The following is a 27,782-nucleotide window of genomic DNA, read 5'->3' on the forward strand; positions in this document are numbered from 1 at the left end:
AACCTCAGCAGAAAGAAATTCAGTGCATATTCCATTTTCCTTACAGATGAGGTCCCCACATCATTTCAGCAGCTTTGAGCCCCATAAGCCCCAAACCTGCTTCTCTCTCCCTGTCCATGGAGAGCCAGCATCTGCTCAGTGATCTGTCTGGGATCAGAGAGGGCAGCTTGGAGGACATCACCTGTCACCCCTGCTTTCTCTGTCTGTACAAGGTTCCTGTTAGGCAAGGATTGTTTCCTCCACGAGGAGCTCAGGGGTAGGTATCTGCACCAAAGAGTAGTGAACTCTATGAATGTAGTTGACACCTGAGAAAGTAATTTTGGGCTGTTTATTTGAATCTAACTTTTAGGAGCCTAATACTAACCTTATACAATTTTAGTACTGACCTCCAATAGCTGCTGTGGCAGAGGCCAGTCAGATGAGACAAGGTAGAGGACATATTTTATTTCTGAGTGGGAACAGTTTCTCTCACACATATTTCCAGTCTTTATTTTGCATTACAGTACAATTTTCTTTTTTTAAAAAAAGCACAAGTGATCAGACTCAGGCAGGAAACAAAGGGACTTATCATTGATTTTGCTTAGGTAAAACAGTGATTTCTATCACACTAGCCTTTACTTGATGCTTTTGGCTGCTACAAGGAATCGATTTACTCTACTTGTCATAAAAATCAAAACCAAAACCAGCCCAGCTCCTGGTACACCTGCATGAAAAGAATGCCTGGCTTGCAGAACTAAACTTCACTGTTCTGCAGTAGATGGGCAGGAGTTAATTACCTTCAGCAAAGGGTTGCATTTCATTACCAGTGAGCCCGACTCCGACTAAATAAAAAAAGCTGGAATGGGAGAGCAATGATCAAAATAAGTGGCCAAAATTCCATGTGATGAGAGGAATGATTTCCCACTGCCAACACTTAAATACAGCTAAGGTGTTCTGCAATTTTACTTCCACAAACCAGAGGGTTTATTGTAATCCTGATAAATTATAGTAACAGAAACAGGCGAGAAGTGGGACAGAAGAAATGGTAATGCAAAATATAATGGTAATGCAGAAAAGAATGGAGAGAGCCAGTGAGCAGTTTGTTGTCATTTATTTTTCTTCAACATATCATTCGGTTTCAGCTGTCTCCCATCTCACCCAGATCTCCACCATTTCTCAGAAATGTCTTTCGATGGCATCTCATTCTCCTCCTGTCTTTCACCATCCCCTCATTATTTCATAACTGTCCCTGAAAGGGCCCGGGCAGGCGACAGAGGAAAGTGAGCAGGGGACGCGGGACCAGCCTGCGCCCCACGCGTCCGCCGCATTTAAGCAGTTTGCAAAAAGCGGGCGGGGGGCGTTGCAAATAATGTTAAATGTGATTAATCTCCCGGATTCCTGGAAATCTGACATGCATGAGTTACAGCGAAACCTCTTTTATTTCGCCATGAAATGCTTTTGCATAATGAGAAAGAAAATGTCCTCTGTGCCCTAATCAACTCTGACAGGTCCTGGACTCCCAAATACTTTTATTTATGGCATTATTTATTTCACCCCTAATAACCGGGGAGGCGAGCCCGCGGCTCGCTCCGTGCGGGGAGAGGAGGGAGGGAGAGCGGCAGGGAGGGATGCCCGGCGGCCGGCGGGGCTCCGCGCCCGGCGAGGGGACACAAAGTTTTCGCGGCGGCCGCCGCTCGGCAGGGCGGGCGGGTCCGGCAGCCCGCGAACCCCTCGGGCCGGGCGGGGCCGGGGGGTGCCCGGGGGCGCTCGCCCCCCGCCGCTGCTCGCCTGCCCCGCGGGGGTGCCGGGGGCGGCCGCGGCCCCGCCAGCGCCCGCCTCCCCGCCCGCTGCCATTAGCGGCGATTACCCTAAACACTTGCCGGTCGCCGCCCGTCTCCCTCCAGGCATTGGCGCGGCCGCCTGTCAATCAGGCCGGCGCCCCGCCGCGCCGGGGCTCCGCCGTGCCACAGAGACGAGCCGCGGCGGCGGCAGACACAGCCCCGGAGCGGGGCCGCGCCGCGCCGGGGGAGGCGGCGGAGGATGGAGGAGGAGATGCAGCCGGCGGAGGAGGGGCCCAGCACCCCCAAAATCTACAAGCAGCGGGGTCCCTACAGCGTCCTGAAGACCTTCCCCGGGAAGCGGGCGGCGCTGGCCAAGCGCTACGAGAGACCCACCATGGTGGAGGTGCCCCGCGGGCGCGGAGCGGGGCAGCCCTTCCCGCACGCCGCCGAGCCGCTGCCCTACGCGCCGCACGGCGCCTTCCCCAACGGGCCCGCCCGCCCCGGCGCTGCCCCCGGCGCTGCCCAGGGCCACCCCCGCCCGCCGCCGCCGGCCCCGAGCTCCTCGGGCCGCTACGGCCCCTGCCCGCCGGTGGCGGGGGGCGGCGGCGCGGAGCTGAGCGCAGGTACCCGCAACTCCTCTCTCTCCTCCGCGCAACTTCGCGGGGCACTTTGCGGCGGGCGGGAGCGGCATGGGGCTGCGGGCTCCGCCGCCGAGGCGCGCACCTCTCCCGGGCGGCTGGCGGGGGGCGCGGGGAGCCCCGCTCGGGGCGGCGGCGGGCGGGGACGGGGCTCGGGCACCCCGAAGTTCCCGCGGCGGGCGGGGCCGCTCCCGGCCGGCGGTGCCCGGGGCCGTGGGCAGGGTGGCGGCGGCGGGGGCTGTGCCGGCGGCCGCGCAGCACTTGGCGGGGCAGGCGCCGCCGGCCGGTGCGCACCTGCGGGAGGGAGGGAGAGGGAGCGAGAGCTGCTGCTGCTGCCGCTGCCGGCGTCGGGGGAGGACGGGGGGAGCCCCGCGCCGGCCGCTCCGCTCAGCCCCGCTCCGCTCCGCCGGGGAGGGCGGCAGGCTGGGGCCGGCTACCGGAGGAGCTGCTGGTAATGGAGAGGCTGCTGATAGAGAGAGCGGTGGTGATTTTAACAGAAAGAAAATAGATCGGCTGCTTGCCTGCACCGTTTTCGTAAGATGCAGTGACAAACAGGAGATCAAATTATTTTTTTTTTCTTTAAAGGTGTAAGATACCGAGATGCTGAACGCATATCTTTCCTCTAGTGATGGCTTGGAGTTAAAAAACCACGTAGATCTTGATATGCAACCTAAATTTGGCATCAGGAAATGGGAAATTGCATCTTTAAGCAGAGTACAATCAAAAATGAATTACAATAAATCCTATATAATTGCATAGGTCATTCTCTTTAATGAGATTTTATTAACCTGACTGTCAAGCTTTTGAGTCAGGCAGATATTTTATCTTCTTCAACTGATAAAAGTGTCAGCTATAAACCACCATATAAATATTCATAAATCTACACATCTGTGGCAGCCTATCAGCATCATTCTTTTGGACATTAAAAGCATTCTAATTACTTTCTGTCTAGCAGAGCTGAAATGCTGCCTGTTATAGTATGTGCTTGGCAGGCATGATTGCTTTTGTTTGCCATCACAAATAGCAGCATCCTATTTTATATACTGATGGTCCAGAATATATTCAGGGTTTGACTGAACAGGATGAATATTATGAAGCACCATCTGGTTTTGATATCATCGGGTATATTAACTCATCTGTTAATTTTTGACACATCATTGATTTATTTATTTAGAAAAATTGGATCCTGTTTTGGTATGTTGCTGTTTGCCTTTGTAACAAATGTGATGACATTTCCTTACTAAACAGGGAGAGACTCTAGTTAATAGGATATATGGCTATGTTCTAATGCCTGTTTATGCTTAGAAGTAGCCTTGTAGTGGATGAATTTAGTATGTCTTGTTACAAATAATTCAAGTACTTTACCAAAAAAGTTTAACACTTGAATAGATTAGCCAGAGAATTCACATCTCTGGGGCATAGTTCTGTGATCCGTGGCAGAAGGTCATCTTTCTGCATGAAATTGCTTCTTATATGAAATGCCCAAATGGTGGTATTTAAGTATTCTTTGTGGCCCACAATCAAAACACTGATGATAAATGTGACACCTACATTTCTTTACAGAAGCAGATGACGCCATGGAAAACATTCAGCTGTCTGGTAGATGATATATGAGACCATATTCACAGCAAAGCCCTCTGGGCTTCAATGAGCGGAAGTTTGGACTTTCTTTTTCCTGACGTCATTGTGCTAACCAGGCCCTAGAGCAGGCTCCAGAGCTTGTCTTTGATTTAGTTCTATGCTAAAGAGAGTGAAGAAACTGCCATGTGTGCCCCAGAGTTCTTTGAGGTCCCTGTCCCTTCAGCTGCACATGCAGTCTTTACTGTAGGTTCCTATATGGGTCCCAACTCACCCTTTGCTCAGGTAAGTGCCAAGAGAAACAGAACAGGAGGAAACAAACCAGAAACTTGCTACAGTGTGTACAAGTAGTATTTTGCACAAGCTGTTACCAGAGGTGGCCCAGAGTTGGAAAGGGGACTGGAGCAGGTCCCTCTGAAGACAGGCTGAGAAAGTGGGGTCTGTTCAGCCTGGATAAGAGAAGGCTGCTTGGGCACCTCATAGGAACCTTCCAGCATCTTAGGAGGGTCCACAGGGAAGCTGTGGAGGAATTCTTGAAGAGGAACTGAAGCAGGACAAGGAGTAATGTGTTCAAACTGAAAGATGGGAAATTTAGGTTAGATACGTGGGAAAAAAATTTACTGTGAGGCTGATGAGGCACTGGAACAGGTTGCCCAGAGAAGCTGTGGATGCCCCATCCCTGGCAGTGCTTAAGGCCAGGCTGGGTGGATCTTTGAGTAACCTGGTCTAGTGGAAGGTATCTCTGCCCACACCAAGGGGCGAGGAACTAGATGAACTTTAAGGTCCCTTCCAAGCCAAAACATTCTGTGATTCTATAAAGCAATAGACAAGGCTTAGATCTCCTGGATATTTTAATCCCATAGGTAGGGATGCTTTGCTGAGCTGTGTGCCCATCCTTCCTGCTTGGTGATGGAGGAACACCATGCAGCTTTTTCCTGGGAGCTGTAGCACCACTAGGATGAGCAGGAAGCTATTTGGGACCCCAGTGCTGTATGCATGTGAAGAAATCCCATTGTCCAGAAGCTTGAAATCCTCTTAACTAATGTGTGAGCCAATTTAATAGCACAGGCCACCCCTGGGGAAGCAGAGTTGGGGTTTTGCCCCTGGAAAGTGAGAGCATTTGCATGTTCTCCATGCATAGTTGCCCTGTACTTTGGCTAGCACCTGTGGGGTCTCTGTGCTCCCCACAATAGCAAGGGGAGCAAACAGGCCCAGAACCCCTCTCAGCCAGAGGTTCATCTCCAGCGATGGGTGGGTGTTGTAGGGAGGGACAGATCATCCCCTTAGAAGGTGTCCAGCTGCATGTGCATTCTCCACAAGGCAGTCACCATCCATGATGTCTACAGTTTGCCCACTTAGTTTATCCTCAGCTCTTGGTAGGTGCTTACTTGAATAAAGGGGTGGAGTGCTGTAGGGCAGATTTTTGCCAAACCCACTTCCTAGGTTCAGAGATATCCCTCTTTTTGCTGATACCTTTTCACTTGTGCAGGCAACAGTGAGCAAAGAGCCAGTAAAACACCACTCCTGGGATGCCCAACTCTGTGGCAACAACTTAAACACTTAATGCAGGTGATTCCTAAACTTCAGGCATGGTATTTCTGGCCCCTTGAGATTCACAGCTCCAAGTTTGCTTTTGAAAGTGGGCACCTCAAACACAGTCACGACTGAAGATGCTTCCATATTTTTGCAGCTTTTTCTAATGGTTAGAACTCTTCCCAAGGGTAACCAGATTTTCCCTTGGTTGCTCTCTAAGAGACCACTCTCACCTCCAGACTCCAGCAGAATTGCAGGAAGAGGGGCTAGGGAAAGGAAGGAAAACAGGAATTCTCCACCCAGTGCCATGGTGAAAAAAAATTTAGTTTGAGACCCCATCATGCAGGGAAAGATCCTGCATGAGAAATGTCATCTTACAATGAGAAATGTGAAGCTGCACTGCAACACAATCCTCCTCTCTCCTCTGGAGGTTACTCTGACTGCTGTTGATGCTGTGAGCCACACAGATGGATTCATGCAAAGCACCAGCATATACCTATTTTCTTCTATAAAATATAAACTCTTTATTAATCTATCCACATTATTTTACTGGAATGAAAACTATCTGTCTTTGGTAGTATGTGCATTGAACAGTCCCATAATCCACCAAAGAAAGTCCTTTTCCTTAGGAAAGCATGATGTAGACCTTACAGTGCAGCTTAAATTTTAGGGTGGGCTTTCATGGAAAGCAGAGGAAGAAGAGCAGAGCTGGTAACACCTGTTAGCAGTGCCAAAAACATGGCATATTTAAAATGACCAGTTAATAAAGCTCTGTTATGACCAGACAGAAAAACAGTTTGTTCCATGAACAGCTAAGATGAAGATCAGTGTTTTGACCTTACCTTAGAAATTGTGAGCCCTCATCTGGAAGCAGATCTCTCAGATAAGTACTGAAATGGCCAGACACGTGTAGTCTTAATCCACTGGACTGTCTTGATGATCTGTATGGAAAATGCCCAAGAAAATGTTGTGTAGTCATTGGAGGTGTCACATGTTCTCGATTTTGTGACTTAAGCACAATATTTACAGCAGTGGTCATATCAAAAAATATAATGACCAAGTCTCTGTGCTTGGATAAAGGCCAGTTTGAGGGGTACAAGGCTGCTGCCCCAGGATCTTAATTAATAAAAATATTGTAATAAACAGATCAAGAAATACAAATAATCAGGTGAGAGGGCTGAGTCACTGCAAGGTGAAGAGTGAGACAATTGGAATTGCTAAGGAACCTGAACGTCACAATCTTGCTGAAAATTAAATACCAATGAATACATTCCCTGCAGGGGAGAATGTATGGTATTCAGACCCACTCAATATTATAAAGATGACTTTTTAAACCAGCTGCCCGAGAATACAAAGGAAAGTTTGGAAAAGCCACAACCTGAATCCAGAGCCACTGAGACCCAACAAAATGCTTATTAATAAAGCTGTCTGATCTAAGTATTGAAAAAATCCTTAGATGTGGGAAAAGCTGAAGTTATACCTGCCAGATTTTCCAGACATCTTTTTTGATGCATTAGTTAATGTAAGTTGTCAGAGTGAGTTTCAGACATATTAAACCCTGTTTTCAGTCTGGCAGTTGAGTAGCTGAGAACCTCCCCTAGTCCCAGACTCAGTGAGAAAGTGATGTGAAGATGGATGCTGTGTCTGGAGTTGGTACCTGATTTGCCATATGATAGTATCTTCTGGTTGCTTGCAGTCCCAAACAATCCAGTCGGGAATACTTGTGCTTTCTGCAGTTTAATCCTGTTCTCTTAGCACTTCATGGGTCTTAGGCAGCAAGTCCACCTCCAGGCAAATGTCTAGTTAAAGTCAATAGAAGCTCTGTAAGACTAAAGACTCTGGGGTCTGAGACATTAGAATTACATGGTTGGTGAGCAAGGTAATAAGGAAAAGGAATATCACAATAAGACTTTAATAAACTGCTTACACTGTTTGAGTCCAGTGCAGTGATTTCACTGGAATCCTACTTTCATAGAAAATACATACATTATGTTAAATCAATTAAAAATCATAGATTGGTGTTTATTCAGTAGTAATCACATAAAAACAACTTTTTGTCATTTCTTAAGTGATTAGACATTGCACAGTGCTTGCATTTCTAATTATAGACAGTCTGTAAAAGCTGAAATCCCAATTTCTACAATATATGCTAATGGACAACATTTTTTTTTTCTCCATCATAAGAAATAACTGCAGTTATCATTCTCATTTAGGGTTGTTCAGACTGTGGGTGTGTGCACTATTACTGGTGTAGAAGTCTCTTCAAAGTAGAACCTGCTTCAGCACAGAGACAGATATTTCTAGAATATGTGCTGAGGGCATCCCTCACTATTGCTGTCCAGCAGTACCCAGAAAAAAAACATTTGTGATCTCTGGGTTAGCCTTTCAGATGAGCCCTGCTTTGTCATGGCTCATTTTTATGTCTTTGAGTATGGGTTGAAGGTAAGGAAAAAAAAAACAGTAATTGCTGTTATTGTGTCATTGTAATAGATCTGATACTGAAGATTAGATCAATAATGTCATTTCTGTATAAAATTTCAGTTACATTTTAAACCATTATCACAGTGAATATGCCTAATGCATTAAATTTTAAAACAAAACTAATAATGAATTTAATCTTTACAGATGTTAATGTGTATTTTGGTATTCTTCAAAACTAGTAATTTGAATGTCAGGTTACCTTTTGCTGTTTTTAGAATAAACCATAATATTGGAGTAACATCTCTTACATGAGTCTAATCCCTTTTCAGTTGTTTCGTTCATATCTTGTCCCCATGCAACAAGGATATGCAAAGAATACGTAACTGTTTTGTGAACAGAGACAATAATGATTAAAATACAAGCCGTATAGATGACTTCAGGTCTGGAATCAGATTATAGGATTAAAATGAATGAAAAAACCATTCTGTAGTAGGATTGCAAAGTTACAGTCAATATCATCCTGTAATAATTTTAAAGGGGAAATGTGGAAAGAAGTAAAACAAAGAAAGCACATCTTGGGGTTTTTAGTGATGCTTGAATTTCCTGATTTCCTTTTGGTTTAAAGCTGCCATGCCACCAGGATTCTGTTCTTCTAATTCATGTTACATCTTCTGTATTGTTTTGCAGTGGCATTGGTTGTAAGGGTTAAAGACAGCTGACCTTAGGTTAGTGTAGGAGAGGAGAAGGAGAGGCAGTGGGTGATGGACCTGGCACCTCATTGGCACCCACTTGCAAAGGGGGAGCAGTGCCTGTGCATTTCTGCCCTTTGCAGTTTAGTGTGGACAGAGGGTATTGCATAAAGCTTTGGGTCTGAGAGGTGTTGTAGAAACCTGCCTTCATTAGTCTGAGCCCGTCTCCAGGAGTGTGATGTGGCTCATAAACACAGGAGGCTGATGCTGAGGATGCTTGCAGTGGTCTTAGGGCCACTCCAGTCCTTCCCCTGGGCAATCCCTGCATGGCCCCAGGCAGCCTCATGGCCCAGCACTGGGCTTGGGCTTGCTCTGCCCAGGACCCTCAGGTTCCTGTTTTTTCAGTCCTCAGGAGATCACATCCTTGGGTTTTGTGCCAGGGACGGCTCCTCTGGCTGCATTTGAGGCTGAAAGTATTTGTATGCTGCTTCAGCTCTGCCCTCTTTCAGAGGTCTGGAGCATGGTACAAATGCAAATTAGTGTTGTTTCAAATATTCTATTCTAAATTTTGTAATTCTAAATTCTAAATGTTTCAAATATTCTATTTCTAAATATTCTATTCTATTCAGGTCAGCTGTAGTGACCTCAGTGTAAAGTAGATTTTCCACCAGATAGTGGTAGATCTTGCAGAAGTGCTGTGAAAAGTGCTGTGGTATTTTCAGGGTCCCCCGTCGTAGGGAGAAAATGATGACTCTGACTCCATGTTCTTAGAAGGCTAATTTATTATTTTATTATCTTATATTATATTAAAGAATACTATACCAAAACTATACTAAAGAATAGAGAAAGGATACAGACAAAAGGCTAAAAGAAGAATAATGAAAAACTCGTGACTCTGTCCTCAGAGTCTGACACAGCTTGACTGTGATTGGTCATTAAGTCAAAACAATTCACATGAAACCAATGGAACAATGACCGGTTGGTAAACAATGTCCAAACCACATTCCAAAGCAGCAAAACACAGGAAAAGTGAATCAGATAATTATTGTTTTCATTTTTCTCTGAGGCTTCTCAGCTTCCCAGGAGAAGAAATCCTGGTGAAGGGATTTTTCAGAAAATACGACGGTGACAAAAGTGCCACCCCGTAAATGGCTGAATTCTGAACATTTCTGGTTTTTATGTGTCATGACTGTGATGACGCTACTGATGAAGTTATGGTAAATGAAGGTCTAGGGTGCTCAGTCTCATGTCTCTGTAGCAGGTTGCCTTTTCAACAGTAAATGCGTTTGTCACTTTCTAAAAGTCAAGCCTGCCTGAGAAGTGCTCTCCAAAATTGGCACTGCTTTAACCTACCAGTCTTTTTTTTCTTTTGCAAAATGTTGGTTACATCTGTTTAGATACCTAGAGGAAATTAGCTTTGAATAAGGTAAAAAAAATTAAAAGGCACTGTTTTTGCTGGGGAGCCTAACAGGTGGTATCATAAATATCCTGGTCATTTCCTGTCTGGTTCCAGGAAGTATTATAGCAGCTTGAGCTATACATGTAGACATTGCAGAAATGAGCCATCCCGCTCTGTAGGTTTAGTTTGTAGCTGCTATTGCTCCCTGAGACATGACGCCTCCTGTCATGAGAGGAAAGCTGACTAGGTGCAGCACGGCATCCCTGTCCTAATGCCAGAGCTGAGCTGCTGTCTCCAGAAACTGCTGCAGAAACAATCCTATGCAGAGTTTCCTGACTGTGTGCTGAGCATCTTGAAGAACTCCACTCTCCACTGTGCCATACTGGCCTGCCTGCAAACCTGCAGCATGCCTTTGCTTGATTTAAGGAGAGGGGTTTGTGCTTATCACTCTGGGTAGTTCCTGGACATATCTGGAACCAAGAGCAAAAGGAACAGAAGCAAAGTCCATTGAATTTAGGGTCAGTTGTGTGGAGTGTTCCGTGCCCAATGTCAAACAAGTGCATCAAAGACAAAAAGGAGAAATAACAAAGGTTGGAAGCCTTGTTGGAGAGGAACTGAGCATAGGACAAAGGTATGGTGCAAAGTCCTACAAGTATGTAGAGTTAATGCCCTCCAACAGCTTGAAATAGGCTTTCTGGGCAGTACTTACTTGAACTTGTAGCAAATTGGATGTAATTTGTATTTTCTTCCCCATTTTCCTGACTTAATCCCTCTGAAAGAAGATGTCAGTAGGCAGTGTCTATCATCACAATGCATTTCTGATTAACAGCAAGGTCACAAGGGCTCTCTCAAAATAGAAACAGAGTCAGGATTGTTTTAAATCACAGTGTTGCAGAAGTATTAAAGCAGAAGGCATAATTTTAATATGTTCAGAAATAAAATGCATGCTACTGTAAACAGTTGTGTACATTCATCTAGCTGCTACTGCCTGGCATAACCTCTTGCATTAGGTTTCTGTGATTCATCTTTTCTTTTGTTGCAGAGAGTCGAATGATTCTGGATGCCTTTGCTCAACAATGCAGCCGGGTTCTAAGTCTCTTAAATTGTGGTGGAAAACTGCTGGACAACAATCACTCTCAGTCCATGATTTCTTGTATAAAGCAGGAAAACCCAAATTATAGTGAAAGACAAGAGCACTGTCAGCTCGGGAAAATGGTCCATAGTCAGACGTCAGACATTTTAGACATAGAGATGCAGTATATGCAAAAGAAACAACAAACCTCAGCCTTTCTGAGAGTTTTTACTGATTCCCTTCAGAACTATTTGCTTTCTGGGAGCTTCCCTTCTCAGAACACCTCATCAATAAATGATTTTAGCCATTTGGCAGATGTGGATCCACTTTCAGCCTCTCCAGTACACACTTTAGGTGGATGGACATCTCCAGCAACATCGGAATCTCATGGTCATCCATCATCTTCTACACTTCCAGAGGAGGAAGAGGAGGAAGAGGAAGAAGGTTACTGCCCTCGGTGTCAAGAGCTAGAGCAGGAGGTAATTTCATTGCAACAAGAAAATGAAGAGCTTCGTAGAAAGTTGGAGAGCATTCCAGGTAAATAATCTCCTGCCATGAAATGTTGCCGTTGAGTGATAAAAATAATGTGGGTGATGGTTTATTTCAAGTTCTAGTATTTTTTAAAGGTTGAAATCATAAGAATCAAACACTGGAATTTGTCTCCAGCCAAAATTCCTATAGCTGTGCCCACTGTAAAATTACCTGCTGATATTCATCTCTATGAATATTGAGTCCTACACTAGTAAGGTGTGTTCAGGTGGGATGTACTTGTAATCCCATATTCCAAATATAAATTTGGTGGTTTGTCATAGTAATTTCAAACATATGCTTTCATAACTCTTGGGTTTGTTTTTTTTTTGGGTTTTTTTTTTTTTGTAATTGCCATTACAGCTTATAAACCTAACTCCTTTTGAAACTCCTTCCTTTTGGTTACTTAAGGAAACTATTCAAAGTTATATCCATAGTTTTACCTGAAATAATTTTGGCTTTTACTTTGAACAGTTTCTCTTAAATTGCTGCTAGCTTAGTGAGAAGCATTACTACATCTCCTCCCATTCGTCTTCAAATAAATCTGAAAAAAAAAAAAAACCCTACAAAAACCTAACAACTTTTCCAGTTCAGCAATACCTAGAAGCCACTGGGAGAGAGAAAGAATTCAAACAGAAACCCCTTCTGTGAAAAGCTTCTCTTGCTCTTTACACCTAGGACCTCTCACTTTTCAGGTGAGCCAAGATACTTGAAGAGTGGAATGGGATAAGAACAAAGTATCTTGGACCTGTATTTTTTAAACTTTCAGCACAGGCAAAAATACACCTCAAATAGTAATACTAAAGGCAAATTGGAATTTAGCAAAGAAAGAAGCATACATCATGCTTTTGACACATATAAACACTAGGGAACTGCACCTTTTTTACCTGAACTCAAGGTCTTAGAGTAGATCCGTAAAGAGTTAATTGAACTGATCTCAGAATGGCAGAAAAGCATGTCTAGTACAGCATGAGCTGCAAGAGAGAAAATAACTTCAAAGATGCTAACTATGCAGAAAGGAAGAAGGCAGTAACCAATTACTGCCCCAACATGTAGAGGCAGTTGCAAAATCTGAGCAAAATGCAAGCAGTAGTCTTCATCATTCTTCTCCCCAGCTATCAGTGATGAACTGTGCATTATTTGTATCATATCATGTTTTTCTTTTGTGCATTGGTCCATAGGGATGCTGGCAAATCCCATAAGCAGCATTGTTCAGTGCAAAGAAAACCCAAAATTTAGAGTAACTCCCTCACCTCTCTCAAAAACATAGAGTTACCATGACTCATGCACTCTCAGTGGTTTCAGCAGGGGTTAGTACATCATCTGGAACTGTGTGACAAAGAGAATTGTGTGGACTTCGACTCCTGGGGGGTCCTACCTTCAGGTGTAAGACCAGAAGTGATCCTGTAGGGTCTGTAACCTCACTGACAGCTTTCATTCAGTCACCTGTACTGAACACAGTAATATTTTTTTTTTTAACTTTCACTAATGCATAACTTGTATTTGACTCAAGTAGTATCTCATACAGCCTCCAGTTTCTGGTGGCAGTGGCTGTATCCCTTAGCTGACAATTGATTCCAATGCTTAATGACACTGGTGAAAATATGTGCCTTGTTCCCTGCCTGACTACCTGAAATCAGCTTTTAGCCATTGACTTTTATGCTTTGCTCCACTAAATGAAGTGCTCTATAGGTCTTGGTACTTCTTCTGTTTGAAGGTACTTACAGACTGAAAGCTGACTTAATTTCCATTTTAAATAAACAAAGCAAACAGTACTGTTTAAAACTCCTCAAATTACCTGAATCCTTCTTTGCAGTTTTTTTCCTCCCCTTCTGCTAATTTCTTTAAAAACTGGGCACTGGAAATGCCTGCAATATGTTCCCGTGAGCCTGATCAAAGGTGAATAGACTCTTCACTTGTACCTGTGGTTTCCCTGGTGGGTTGTGCAGCTGAGCTTCTCATTCTGTGCACATTTCTTCCTAAAAGTACACACTTTGTATTTGTCTGTGTTCATGTACTAAGTGTTCCAGATTGTCCCACTTGCCCACTGTTTGCTGATTTCTCAGTTTCTGTATCATCCAGAATTTTTCAAATTGTTTTTGAATTAACTTTGTGATACTGGTTAGGAATGTTGAATAGTTTTGAAGGTGTTGTTAGTTCTTGTTGGGCCTTTCTAGAAACTTGCCTATTAATGATGATTCCTGCAGTGACAGATATTTGAGATGTCAATAGCAGGTTCCTGATACATATTTGGTTTGATCTGCTGGTGTTGTGTTGCTACTTTTGCAATCAGCTAGCTCATGGTAGGAAGTGACATGCCCTTCAGGAGTCTGGGTGTCTTACGTTGTTCAGCCCAGCTTTTTCAGGTGAACCTCTACGCTTATCAAAGAGTGACAATCAGGTTAGTCTGGCAGGTTCTCCTTTCCATAAGACCATTTTGACTGGAATTAATTGTATTCATATTCTTTAGTTCTTTATCATTTGAATCCCGTTGTGATTGCCTGTATTTTGCCAGGATTAATGCTGGGTTAAACAGCAAGTATTTAGCTGGGTCATCACACTTACCCTTTATCTCCCTTTAAAAGTGATAAACATGCATAAAAATCATAGTCATTTTACACCCCCCAGGAGTCATGAAACTCCTTGTTTACAGAGTATCAAAGGAAGCAGACAAACATAAACGATGTGCAAGGAAGTAGGACTTCATCTGCCAGCATAAAATCATCATCAGATACATCTGCTGCTTTCTGGTGACATATTCAGATAGATCTGAAGTGACCCATGTGTTTGCAGAAGTGTTAAGAGCCACAGAAGTCCCTCAGATTTTGCTGCATGGTAGAACAGAAATCCTCAGGCAGTCACACAGCCACCACTGAGCAAAGTTAATCAAAAATCAGCTAAAGGCAATGTCTAATTATTTTTGTCTCTAGTGTTCATTTTGCTCCTGTGAGCTCCTACTCCCAAAAAAGCTGGCAGAATTTTTTCTGTGTTGCCCAGGTCTATATGTAAGCAGGAGCTTACTTTCTGTGCCTTTTTTTTTTGGCCCATGAAGATGCCTCAGGAGGCAGACAGAAAGCCCTCTGCAGAGTGTCAGTGTTGTGTGCCACCATTTATCACATCAAAGTAACCTCAGAGCCCAAACTTCCTTCCCTGCGTGTTCATCCCCCTCGTTCAGGCCATCCGCGGGGCCAGGGGAGGCACTGAGCGTGGTGGGGAGGCAGCCAGGGGGGCCAGGTGGGTGTGAAGGCTGCCATGCTGTCCCCATGGAGCCACTGAAAGGGCAGGACGTTTTTACATGGTGGTTTCTGTTCCCAGGCTTGGGGAGCGGGTGCAGAGCCGCTGGCTGGGCTGGCAGGGGACCCTGTGGGGCGATGGCAGCGCGCGCCGTGCCCTTCCCACGGGCACTGAGGCTCCACCAGCAACTCTGCCAGCAGGATATAAAAGCACCAACCCCTCCCTTCTGCTGTATAATATGAATCATTCTATCCTTCTCCTGAAATACTTTGCATTTCTTTTTTTCACTTTCCATATGCAAAAGCCCTTTTAAAATCCATGAGAGTTTGCGATCTAAAAATAGTTGCCGCTATACATCTCTGCCTCGAGCTTTGCAAAGCAAGGCTCACAAAGAGACTACCACAAAAAAGAGTGTTTTCTCTGCAGATGTAAAGGCAATGACACTTTTTTCTTTTTTTTAACAAATATTACAGAAGACATATCCTCCTGTAGCTTTTGGACACAGAAAATAAGATTTTTCAGTGTTCAGGACTCTGCCCTGTTGCTGTAGAGCCCTTCAGTTCTGTAGGATCTTTTTGCCTGCAGCCCAGCATCACTCTTTGGCATATCACCACTGGAGAGAAACGATTACATGGATAGAATACCCCATATATTTCGGTTGCTGGATGGGTAGATTTTTTTTCAAAGAAACCCCATTTGATTTGACTGAAACAATACTTAAATTTGTGTGAAAATTAATTGTTCCAGCTGTAGAATAAATGAAGAAAAATTTATATTTTACTGCTTGGGGTTTAAACCAGTGCAACTTCTTTCAACTTGTCCAGTTTTCCCAATATTTATTTTTTTAGGGCAAAATATTAACCAAGCATTTTCAGTTTTCAATTCAACTGAACAGAAGAGAAGCATTTTCATTCAGTGTGTTATCGTGTTTTCCTCTGAAAAATAATTGAAGTTTAGGCAATTCCTGGAAGGAATTACCTAGATTGGCAACATCATCATTGATTCTTTAAGGTTTGAGATCATTAAGAACAAAACAAAGTAATCCATGTACATGAGAAGAAAAGTGTCTCCTAGTTTCTTTCCTCTGTATAGAAATGACTGTGGCTGTGAAACTTTCCCAGTAGTAAATCTAAAGACATATTTGTGGAGCTGCATACAAGACGTGGATTTTAACCATGAGGATATTAAACAGCTCTTCATTATAATCAGCATGATTTTCTCACACTTTTTTATCTGAAAGGGAAAAAATATTTCCAGGTGATTAAAGCAAAGGTCTGTAATCATGAGTTAGGGTTTGTCTCCCGGTGCTCCCAGTTTTGCTGCATGGTTTTGGATAAAGCAATCTGAAAGTAGTAAAAAGTTGTGATTTAGTAAGTATATGAAGCAGTGTGTGACAAATTCAATGATTATTCGAACTTTGTTAGCCCAGCAGCAAAAAATACTCCAGCAAATAGCAGAGGGATGGGGAAGGAAAACTCCCTCAAATGTTGAGTCCTGGTCACCTATAGAGGCTGCATTCATGGTGGCTGGAAGTAGCCAAAGCAAAGTGGGATTTGCAGGTAAATTTAATATCAGTGTAATTGAAAAGTCAGACAAGTTTTCCAGGAGGTTTTGTATGCTCAAGGCTTGACTCCTCTTCCTGACTATTGGATGATACAATAAAAGATATTACTTTTCCCTACAAATCCAGTCTCCTTTATACTTTCAGAGCCTCATGTTTCCAAAGAGCCTACCACAACCATAGTGTAGATAAAGCAGCCATCAAGGGTTATGATGAACACTTTTTCATGTCCTTTTTTTTGTCCTTTTTCTTGATGTTCACATTTAACCACTTCTTTGGTTTCCCTTGATGTTCTGGATGTTTTGGTCTGATCTGTGGCCTCGTTCTGCTCTTCAGCTTCAAAGTGTGAAGTTACAGTGAGAAGAGAGAGCCTCGAGCACGGTCACCCAGTGTTGGGCACAAGAACCCCTTTGAATTTGTAGCACAGCTTTGCTTGCTGCTGGGGGGGACAGCTTACTTTGCTAAAGCAACCTGAGTACAAAAACTTACTGAAACATGTAATTGCAGCAGACCAGGGCTTGCTTTCTCTTTTTTCTCTGTGTTTCTGGATACAAACTCACATGAATTTGGGAGATCGGGTTTCTCAGCCAACTTGGGATACCAGAGCTGGTGAGAATTTTGTGGGGAGCTGCAGTTCAGCCTGTCAAGGATGAACTCCCAGGTCTCAGCTTTGGTTTGGCCTTTGCAGGTAAACATTTGGTTTTTAGTGACACAAACTGCTGTCCCTTCTCACAGGGGACTTCCTGGTTTCCCTGTTAGTTACCAGCAGTAGAAATGTGTAGTAGACGGGTTTGCAGAGGATGTCCCCTCTGCAGGAAGGGAAGACTTCACTGCTGAATGGGATCATAAGAAGAGGCTCCTTCTAATGAGTGAGGGAAAGTGAGAGAGCACAGACAAAAATAAAAGCCACAGGAGCATGTGGCAGCATCACTTAAATGAGATGCACAGCTGCCTCATTTTATCTCTTTTAATCTGTTGTTTATACAGAGGTGTATATCCCAGGGGCATATGGGAGGGGTACATTCTTTTTTCTGGAAGAAATCTATTGCAAAAGAAAATTAAAAGTACAATGGCTTTTCAGATGCAGATTTATAGAAATTAAATTATTTGCCTGGAAAACACAGCTGAGGGGGATTTTTTAAGTAATGAGATATTTCCTTGAATTTTTCTCCCTTCCCTGTTTTCAGCTGGCATGTAGGTCAGTTTAGGAAATCTTTAACACCCTCCTACAGATTGTGTCAATTCTTTTGATTTCTGCTTTATGCTTTCGCTACAAATGAGTGCTGGTTTTATTTTACCATCCAGTCACAAATATCCAAATTTGCAGGCTCTTGAGCACTGAGATCAGTTCCTCCCCTATCTTTCCTTGCCCCTTGCTGTTTTTCCAGCCCATCTCTCTCCAAACAAACTCATCTTCTTGGACCATCCATGCAGCTTTTGCTGGCTTTCAGCTGACTATTGAAATAAATGACTGTATGAGCTAAAATAATCCAAGCCATGCACACTTGTTCAAATCTCAGGCAGCAAAGGCATCTCCATTAATGCTATAAGAAATTCACACAGCCCTGTGGTTCGTCAGCACGTTCCCTATCATTTGTTACATCTTTTTGACAGTCGAGCATCAATTTAGAAATGCCCTGCAATGAACTGGGAAGGAAGCGCTGCTCAAGGTCAGGTGAAGGAGGACACAGAGCAGAGCTGAGCCAGGCTGAGCTAACAGCTGCTGGCCTGAGCAGGCTGCAGTACATGTACACCCTTCCCAATTTTCCTCCCCTCTGGTGAGGCAGAGCTAAGTTGTCTCGAGTGCTAAGGGATTCATCTTCTGCAGAGCATCAAGAGGAATACCAGCCAGTGTCAGCTACAGAGCACAAAATCTTATTGATTGCAGAATAACCAGATTTCTTACTGTCTGTTTGTGGGGCTGAGATACTGCAGAGACACACACAGCCAAACTGGGTGAGCCCTCCCATCTCACTGGGACTGTCTGATGCTGCAGGAGAGGTTGGAGAGACACTTTATTTACCTTGGAGATGTGCTGTATTTACAGCAAGCCCAAGCATCTCTTCACAGTGCTGTGCTTTGGCAATGCAAACAGCCCTGGAATGTTTTACACTGAAGGCTGCAGTGGATTTTTGGGTGAATAAATGAGAGTTCTCATTGTGACAGATATCAGTGTAAGTCATGTAAGTGATTGTGTCCCAGTAACAATTTATAATGAGCAAAAACCCAGCTCAAACCAATAATAGGGATGCTCATGGCACTTCATAAAAAATTGGAAACAATTATCAGAGGAAGAGGTTTAAAAAGAAAAAAAAAATAGAATGAGTGATAATTGGGAAACATTAAAAACATGTCACTGAAGGCCCCAAAAGATTATCTAAGAGGAGAAGTATAATGCTGATTACAAAACCAACCAGTTTAGAGGGAAAGTAAAGGAAGAATTAGAAACATAACAAATGGATTCAAGGGGAAGTTAATGGTGATGTGTAAAAAGCAGTTGTATCAGTGGTAAACTAATGATTAAAATGAAATGTGGAGCATTGTCTAGAGAAGGCTTCTTTTCCCTGGCAAAATAAAGGTAAAATATGATATCCTAACAACAGTGTCGGACCATTATCAGACAGAAATAGATTTTATCAATAATATGGAACTGTTCATTGTCTATTTCTGTTCTGGTACTTGTGGAGGATAGCATGATGCAGTCACACCAATATAATGGTGATGGTAAGCACGTAGAAATATTTTCCCTTTCCAGTGTAACTCTGGGTGTTACCACACATTCATCAGCAGCCTCAGTGCCTGTCCCAGCTGCTCCCAGTGCTGGGACCCTGGAGAGCAGTAGCTGCTTGCACACCACAGCTTTTCCTCCCTAAGTGCACATCAGCTCACTACCAAAGGCTCAAGGCAGCTGCTACCCAAGGTGATGTTTGCAAAGCCAGGAGGTTTGGACAGCTCACTTCAGGAGCTAAACCCAACATGAAAAACACAATTCTGACCATCATTTTTCTTTATGCTTTGTAATATTTTGGATGCTTCAGAAGACTGAAAGATGGAAATAGTATCTGATTTTTTTTAAAGGACATGTCCTGGATGATGGTGATTTCATTGGCCTGATACTGAGCCAGACAAACTAATTGCACAGCTGATGCCAGCTTCAATTAATAGAGTGCTAAACCAGAATAATGGCATTAGTACCAGGCTACATCTTGCCAAATTATGGTTTTGATGAGATGAAAAGTTTGGTTGATGAGTATTGCAGATATACAGGGTGTTACATAACATTAAATTACAAAACACGATTTAAAAATACAAATATATTTGTATTCGGGAAATTCGGGAAAACTGCCATGATGCGGTTGAATTTCTGGAGGGATGTTTTTTGTGAAACTGTTCACAGCCCATGTTTTTAATACTTTAATCCATGAGCACACAGTCATTGCTTACAGCTTGCAAGAGGTGCAGAGGCAGCTGTGAGAGAGGAGGATGTGAGGTGACAGACCTGGCTGATCTCTGTGTGCTGGGGCACAGAGAACGTGGCTCTGCTTGGCTTCAGCTCCTGGGAAATGCACTGGGAAAGGCACTAAGCACCTTCAGTGCCCTGAGAAAGGCTTTGGGAAGTCACAGTGACTTTCTGCTTGGGTGTTGATGCACAGCTTGGCCAAAAACCCACAGCCATCAGCTGTACAGACAGGAGATGTAAGGAGGTGGAGGGACTCTGCTTTTAGTGGGAGCCCAGCACCTCTGGAAGGTCAGTGTTGGGCTTAGCAAAGAAAAAATGGAGAAATTACTTTACCTTCATTATGTAACAAGTAACAGGCATTTTCCATTTCTGTTCCAAAAAATTTTGCAAAGCCCAGTTTGAAGGAAAACAGAATGCAGACTTGAAATAAGGTTTATGTTCCTGTGGGTAGAAACTGCATCACTGGGGGATGACTGCTTGAGTTCCGTGGTGTTTCACCCACTGATGCTGTCTGTTGCAAGGAGGATTTAGTCCAGGGAGTCACTGTCCTGTGTGGCAGCTCGGGCTGAGAGACCATAGCCTGGATTTTGTCATTGGCACAGGGTGTGACCACCACAGTCACTGTTCAACTGTTCATTAGAAGTTAGGGTTCTCTGCAGAGAAAGCTGTGACAAGCTGTGCTGAATAAGCACTTGTTACAATATACAGATACCTAGAATAACAACATCTTAAAATTGGATCAATGGCAGCAAACACCTGCCCCTCCTGCGTGTGTCCTGGTTAACATCTTAGCCAGACCAGCCTTCCCTGGCACACCGGGCTCCCTGTGGGCCCCACTCCTCCTTGCCCTTTAGCTCCTGCAAAGACCTTGCCCTTTCATTCTCTGCAGGCCAGGCGGCTTTGCCATCTCCAGTGTCCATTCTGAGACACTGGCACTTCCAGAAGGTAAAGGCTGTGGAAACTTCTTCCCTAAAGGGCAGGAAAATTACTGCCTCCCCACAGGCTTTCTGCTAAATCATAAGTGTTATCTCAATGGTGGTATCTCTCCCACTGCTTACAGTAAGAGCACTGTTGGTGATGTCCTGATAGTGATACCTGCATAAGCATGCAGAGTATCAGCCCATGGGGCTATGGTCTTGTTAACCCTGTGGAGACCCCATCAAAAATAAACAGAATAAATAAACTAATAGACTTAAATGATTATTCGTCTTCCCAGCTGGGACCCCCAGGCTCTTATAAAATTAAATTTCCTGAAGGGTTTGGAGGAAACAGTTCTCAGCAAAGAGAATATCTGTAGAGCCATAAGAGTGACACAGCAGCAAAACCAAAGCTTTGACTCTCCACCTCGTGCTGCCCTCTTTGTGGTTTCTTCTAGACTTCAGTTAATATTGCAGCCCAAGAAGTCTGGATTTGCAAGTAGCACCTGGTGTTGGAAAGGTTGAGGTTATTTGGACCAACAGCAAACTGTGCTGTATCATGGCTTTAAAGTCAGAAGTGATCAGCATCCTCCAGTCACTACAACGATTAAAAAAACAATGCTGTGCTCAAAACATTGCTGCTTTTATGAGGATAGAAGTTTTTATAAGCTTTGGCCAGGTTTTAGTACTCTCATGTTTCTCAGTGGTAATGAGAAGGCATTTTATCAGCAGCACAGAGTTCAAATAGAGCTGCACTTCATCTGCTGGAGACACAACAGGTTAAGTAATTTCCTGTTGTCTTCTCAATTGAGCCCAAAACCCTTGCAAGAACATAGGTAAACACATCCTTGGGTAGCCTGCAGTGAGATTACTTACTGTGTGAAAAAACAGAAGCAGGAGTAAATACACTGATGGGTTGTCTTTACAGAGAAGTCAACGTGGGGTGCAATAACATAGAATTTTATTCATCATATCAGGCACTTTGCATGACTTCTGTGTGCAGAGGGCTGGATGTAACTCCTCTTATCCCACAGTAAAGGCTCTGCTTTGCACAGAGTAATTTTGTTTTGCACCCTGTCTGCCTAGACAGGGGCATAGTAAGCTGTGTGGTGTAAATGCCAAGGAAAGAGGGCAAAATACCCATAAATCCTACCTTCGGACATTCTCAGATATTTCAGTGCTTGCTTCCAGACTGCCAGCTTAAGATAAAGCCCAAAACACCACATTTTTTCAGAAAAGAAATGATAAAATGCCAAGAAGTAGTAATTTTTAAAAAAGGAATGTAAATATTTCTTCTGAGTTTTGAGCTGAAGCTATGATTAAATCTGAATACTTTACAAAAACAACCCATTCAAAATGTGAAAGTCATAAGATACCTTAAAAACTATGCTTATTTAGTCTTGCACAAGTCAGTTGTAATGTTGGATTAATATCTGTTTAATTCTCCTATGGTGTTTCAGGCTCAGGAGAAAAGAGCTGTATTTCAAAAATACTCCAGAGTTAATCAGGGATGTGGCAGCATCTGCTTAAGAGAGACCCATAATTGAATCATCCCTAATTAACCTATCACCTCAACAGAAGGGAATAGGATGTTGGTACCACTACTGAAATGGATAAGAGTGATGGGAATGGAAAGGGGGGAGGATGAGGGCAAAGAGAAATAAAGCAATTTGCCTAACACCTAGTTTTATAATAAATCTGGGAGGAGGGAGGGAGTACAAATTGGAATATACAAGTCATTGAATCTCTTTAGTATATTTAATCAGACTGTAGTTTCAAAAATATTTAATCATATTTACATGTTAATCAATGCATTATTTAGGTCCAGTAAATGTTTCCTCCTTTGTACAGTTTGGGATTTTTACAGTATTTACAGATATATTTTTTCTTACTATCATTACTGCTGACCTAATTTGTATTTGGAGTAATTATAATTTCAAACTTGGGAAAAAAACCTTTGAAAATTAGTGGGCAGAAAAATAAAAGTAATTGCAGAGATCTCAGTATAGGCAATACAATACTTGTGCATTTATTACATGAAATATCTTCACAAATCAAAATGAGAAGTATTTTCTATTTGAAATAAATCTCACAGACATAGAACAGAGATACTAAGGAACATTGTTTGATTTAATGTTGTTGTTCTATTTTGTGCTTTATACCTAATGTACAGTAATTGCAATTTTTTTCATGCAGTGCCCTGCCAGACGGTTTTAGATTATTTGAAGACTGTACTTCAGCATCACAACCAGCTCATGGTACCCCAGCCAACAGACCACCCAACCGAGGTAGTGTACAGTGAAAACACTAAGCTGCATCTCTTTGTGCTGGATAATTCATTACAAACATGCAGCCAAATAAATCAGCAGGCGTTTAGTAGAAAAACAGGTTAAAACCTGTAATTTTTAGGTACAGTAATACCCTAAATGGAGGAAACACATCATTAGTATCATCTAGAATTACTTTCCTGAGCAGCACCTAACTCCCTGCCTCAGCACCAGGTGTGCTTGCCCTGCTTTGGGTGCCTTTTCTCTCCTCTTTCTTCAGAAACACCATATTTGTGGGTAGAATTTGGGCTGGGGCTCCCTGGTGACAGCTGTAGCTACTGAGCGTGGCTGCACGTGGCATGCTGCAGTTCAGGGTGTGTATCACTTTGCTCCTCCATTCAGTTCTATCCTGTGCAAATTAATATATACATATTTATATTTATCACTAGCTGTTATCATCCAAGGATTCATTTTCCTTTTTTTAATGCTCTTTTGCTTAACTAAAATTTTCAAGTACTGAGGCTGTTTTGTAATGTCTCACAAGGAATAGCTTGTCACAGTGTGACAGAATTTTTTATTCAATTAAACACACAGATATTAATCTTTTATTCGTAAATTTTATCATGTACAAATACAAGCAGAGATACATTTGTATTTTTGGTTCTTCCTTCAGAGTCTGCTTATTTCATTTCTGGGAGTTTTTATGTTTGTTTTAGTTTAATGACTGCTGGACACACCAAACCACATCATATATTTAATGAGAATGTTTTGCCCAGAAGTGCTTTACTCTCTGAGGAAGCAATGAAAGTGTATCTGTAGCAGGAATCCTGTAGTTGTTTAACAGAGTAGCATAACACTATATCATGCCTTGGAGAAGAATGAGGAAAAATATCCTCCATTTCAGGGAGAACAAGAGAAAAGTGTTATAAAATTGAGGCTGAGGAGTTACACAAAATTTATTACCCTCTCCTGAGTTAATAGCAGTGTGAGCTCTCATGAAATCTAGATTTGGGCCTTGCTGCACCCTATTTTCATCAGTGCTGTATATATATAAACACAGAATAGCTTCTAGGATAGCTTGCTGCTTAGCAAAGCCACCCATGAGCATCTGTCCCTAATGCACATGAGCAAGCCTGGAGCCCAACCCTGTGCCATTGTGGGCTTGCATTGCCCAAGCCAGGCCTGGCAGGGCTTGACAGCAGGGCAGCACCTACAGTCACCTGCAGCTTGTACTCTGCAGTGGTGTCAGTAAAAACCGTCATTGCTTCACTAAAGGGGTTTTTTATAGGAAAAAATAGGTTTCAGAAATCAAAGGTAGGAAAATAACTTACTTTATATAAAAGGGATGTGAACTAGCTGCTGAAAAGCAATTAAGTACCAGCGTGAGGATCACATGGTCCTTTGTACAGATGCAGCGGAACAAGCCAAGGGAGTACTCCTGCCAGCTCTGTGGCAAAGTTGTCACAACTGCTTCAGCATAGGAATATATTGCCTCCAAAGAGCTTTCCCTGCTGCCCCTCTGCTCTTCTTCCTTCCCCAGCTCCTTCCCAGTGTTGGAAGACAACAAGGAGCTGGACTGGATGGATTATAATGTTCTTCCATGGCAGAGCTCTTCTGACATTCAGGCATCCCAGGGGATCATGTATGGGCAAAAACTAAAGCAGCGGCCTGTGTCATGAATGGAGGGGCAGGAATTGACCCTGACCTGTTTGCAGTGACATGAGGAGAAAATAAAGTGCAAAGAGAAAGCCCCAGATTTAACAGGGCTAGACTACAGGTGAAGGGTTTTTCTCTTGGGGGTGAGAGCTTGAATTTACAGCTACAGGGGAGTGAAGTGTTGAAGTGTCTGGGGAGGAGTGGCTCTTCAGACAGACAAAGTCCATCTCTTCCCTTACATTTTGGCTTTCTTTGCAACATTTTGTGTTTGTTCACAGCTATCTTTGCCAGCAGCTTATAGCAAGGCAAGCAAGTAGCAGACATCACATAGGTGAGCCCCCAGTGATGCTAACCCCACTGGAAGGTGGTGTGACTCTAGATCACACAGATTATCTAATGATAATCTCAGCACAGTCTCACCAAATTCAATCTTCCATATTTTACCAAACTTGCCAAAAAAATTAAAAACAAATACCTGAGGAAAAACTTCAAAGATGCTCTCAAGCTGTCTCCCAGGATGCTATAATAAATATGTGAAAGGAGGCAAGGGTAGTCCTTAAAATAGTTTTCAGATATCAAAGGCCTGAGAACTTTGCAGCACTTGCCCACAAGTGTGGCTTGTGGCTGAGCACCTCCCAGAGCATCTGACCTGCATTTCTCCAGCTCACTGCAGGCTCCTGTCAAACCTCAGGGCTACACAAAGGGTTCACTAATTGGGCTATCAGATTTATGTGTTTTGATAAGGAAGTGCAGCTGTAAAAGTGAATGAGTCTCTAGGAGGGTGTGGTTTGGGTTTTCATTGTGTACTTCAATTATTTCAAGTATATTAACAGTACCATCTTACATTAATTGGGTAATCCTGAATTGTAGCATTTTATGGGCAACAAGAATTAAATACAATTGAGGTACAATTGATTTAAGAGGGCTTATAAATGTGTGTGGATTACAGGAATCCCCATAATTACTCCCACAGCATTCATTTAATGTTAGAATATTGAAGCACACAAATTATGAAGGTTAAAAGCAAAATTTCTTTCCAGCTGACACAGTGGCATTTCTTTAAAGCTATAATTTGAGTTAATACAGCATTCATTAATAATAATGAAGCTTTTAGTTTTCATAGTTGCTTTACTTATTTTCTTTACATTTTTCACAGTAACATAATTGCTGTCAAGTTTCAGGTGTGTTCTACAGAAGTAATAAATTTATTATAAAAATAGACCAAAAGAGTCGCCTCTGAAGGAAACTATCAGCTGTGATGAAGTGATCCATTTGATCAGGCTCTTCAAAGACCCTTTTTATGCATTTTACCATATTAAGAAGAAACATTACACTTAAATAGTATGCCCAGTTGCTGATTCTTAACTCTTTTTAACCTGCTTATGAAAGTGGAAATTATCAATAGCTGCACCTCTCAAAATGTATACATTGTACCTCACCCAACCTGAGTTCTAGAAAATGGAAATGTAATTTTAGAAGTGCTCATTCTCTGTAAGGGTAACTAAGTGTTCACTTTGGGTTGTGTTTCGCTGTCGGTATCGTGGATAGTTAAAAACGTATCTTTTATTGCAACTAACATTTTCACTTGTCTGCCTTGTAAAATAAGCAACAGAAATCTTTCACTTTTTCAGGGGAGTAAGCAGTTGCTGAACAACTACCCTGTCTACATCACTAGTAAACAGTGGGATGAGGCTGTAAATTCTTCCAAGAAAGACGGACGACGGCTCCTCCGCTATCTCATCAGATTTGTTTTCACAACCGATGAGCTTAAGTACTCATGCGGCCTTGGGAAAAGGAAAAGGTCAGTGCAGTCAGGAGAGACAGGTCCTGAAAGACGTCCTCTGGATCCAGTTAAAGTAACATGTCTCAGAGGTACTGCATCTTTTCGCTCAGTGTCCACCATATGTGATCTCATTTCACCACATTGGCTCTGCCTCAGTAGAAGCATTTTTGGCTGAACTAGAAGGGGTTTCACAGGCAGGTGGCAAGCACCCAGAAACCCTCCACTTTCTTTTCATACATACATACAAGTGTGTGTGTATGTATGTATGTATAATATATGTGTTTGGGGTGTTTTTGATGGGAAAAAACAAGGCCTCTTATTTAAGAGAGGACCCAAATGCAAGGGTACATGACACTAATACACTTTAAAAAGCAGTGAAGCAAAACCAGACATTCCTGATTACACTCTTTTATAATAAGCTCAGGTAATTTGTTAACAGCAATACACAGCAAAACTAACCAAAGGAATAGTTACAGTTTAATGTTTAGTAAGGATATGATGCACAAGAACACAGTGCATCGTTGGAGTTAGAAGCTGAGTTTCAGAGTAAGTTTGAAAACGTCTTCTAGGGTGAAGAATATCTTCAGATTAATTACAAAGTATACATAAGGATGTTTTCCAGAATTTACCTTATTTTTATGCATACTGATGCAACATTGCCTTAAAATGTTAGGGAAGAACTCTCCCCCATGTTTGGCCTGAAAAGGGAGAGGAGTTTTGCAAGCATTTCACGCTAGACAGTGAGGATATTGCACAGAAAGAGTACAGATTGAAAAGAATGTTGGGTACTTTGGTTTCCTAAAATTGTTTGAAAAGGCTGCTAGCAAGCTTTATAGTAAAACATACAAAACAGGACTTTTTAAAACCAAAGTAAAAATATGTTTTTAGTTTCAAAATCTGCATTGTATAAATGCATATGCTTATTATTTCCTTAATTAACTCATAGTTAACTTTGTAATATTTTTTGAGCACATACGTGAAATTTTGGTTGAACTAATCTCAATAATGTTTTACTAATCAATGCAATGTAAAAAGCTATATTGTGGTCAGTCAGTGATAAAAATATCTTCACTCATCCAGCTGGAGTCCCAAGTGGTTATACACATCAGATGCATGGGCCTCTTCCCATTTAGGGTAGAAGAATCCATCAAGGCTAAGTAGATAAGGCCTGAGGTTAGGGTACAGTATTGATGTAACCAGGTAATGAACTCAGATTTTACATACAGACAAATGAGGCAAACAAGCACTTTTTGTACTAAAAAATAATCTTTTAAGCTGCCGTATGA

General features: G+C 42.7%; 1 protein-coding gene across 2 annotated transcripts in view; it reads left to right on the forward strand.

The window, feature by feature from the left end:
- The first annotated feature begins 1,860 nt into the window (after positions 1-1,860).
- Positions 1,861-27,782, forward strand: part of BEND4 (BEN domain containing 4) — a 31,641-nt gene continuing 5,719 nt past the window's right edge. The window contains exons 1-4 of one of the 2 annotated variants that reach the window (XM_005490535.4): positions 1,861-2,383; positions 11,061-11,627; positions 22,987-23,078; positions 26,345-26,585. In XM_005490535.4, coding sequence (XP_005490592.1) covers positions 2,020-2,383; positions 11,061-11,627; positions 22,987-23,078; positions 26,345-26,585 — 1,264 coding nt within the window. In that variant the 5' untranslated portion in view covers positions 1,861-2,019. The remainder of the gene's footprint in view (positions 2,384-11,060; positions 11,628-22,986; positions 23,079-26,344; positions 26,586-27,782) is intronic. The other variant, XM_014269524.3, reaches the window with a different exon arrangement.

Source organism: Zonotrichia albicollis, chromosome 5 (assembly GCF_047830755.1).
Source record: "Zonotrichia albicollis isolate bZonAlb1 chromosome 5, bZonAlb1.hap1, whole genome shotgun sequence".
Taxonomy (NCBI): Eukaryota; Metazoa; Chordata; class Aves; order Passeriformes; family Passerellidae; genus Zonotrichia; species Zonotrichia albicollis.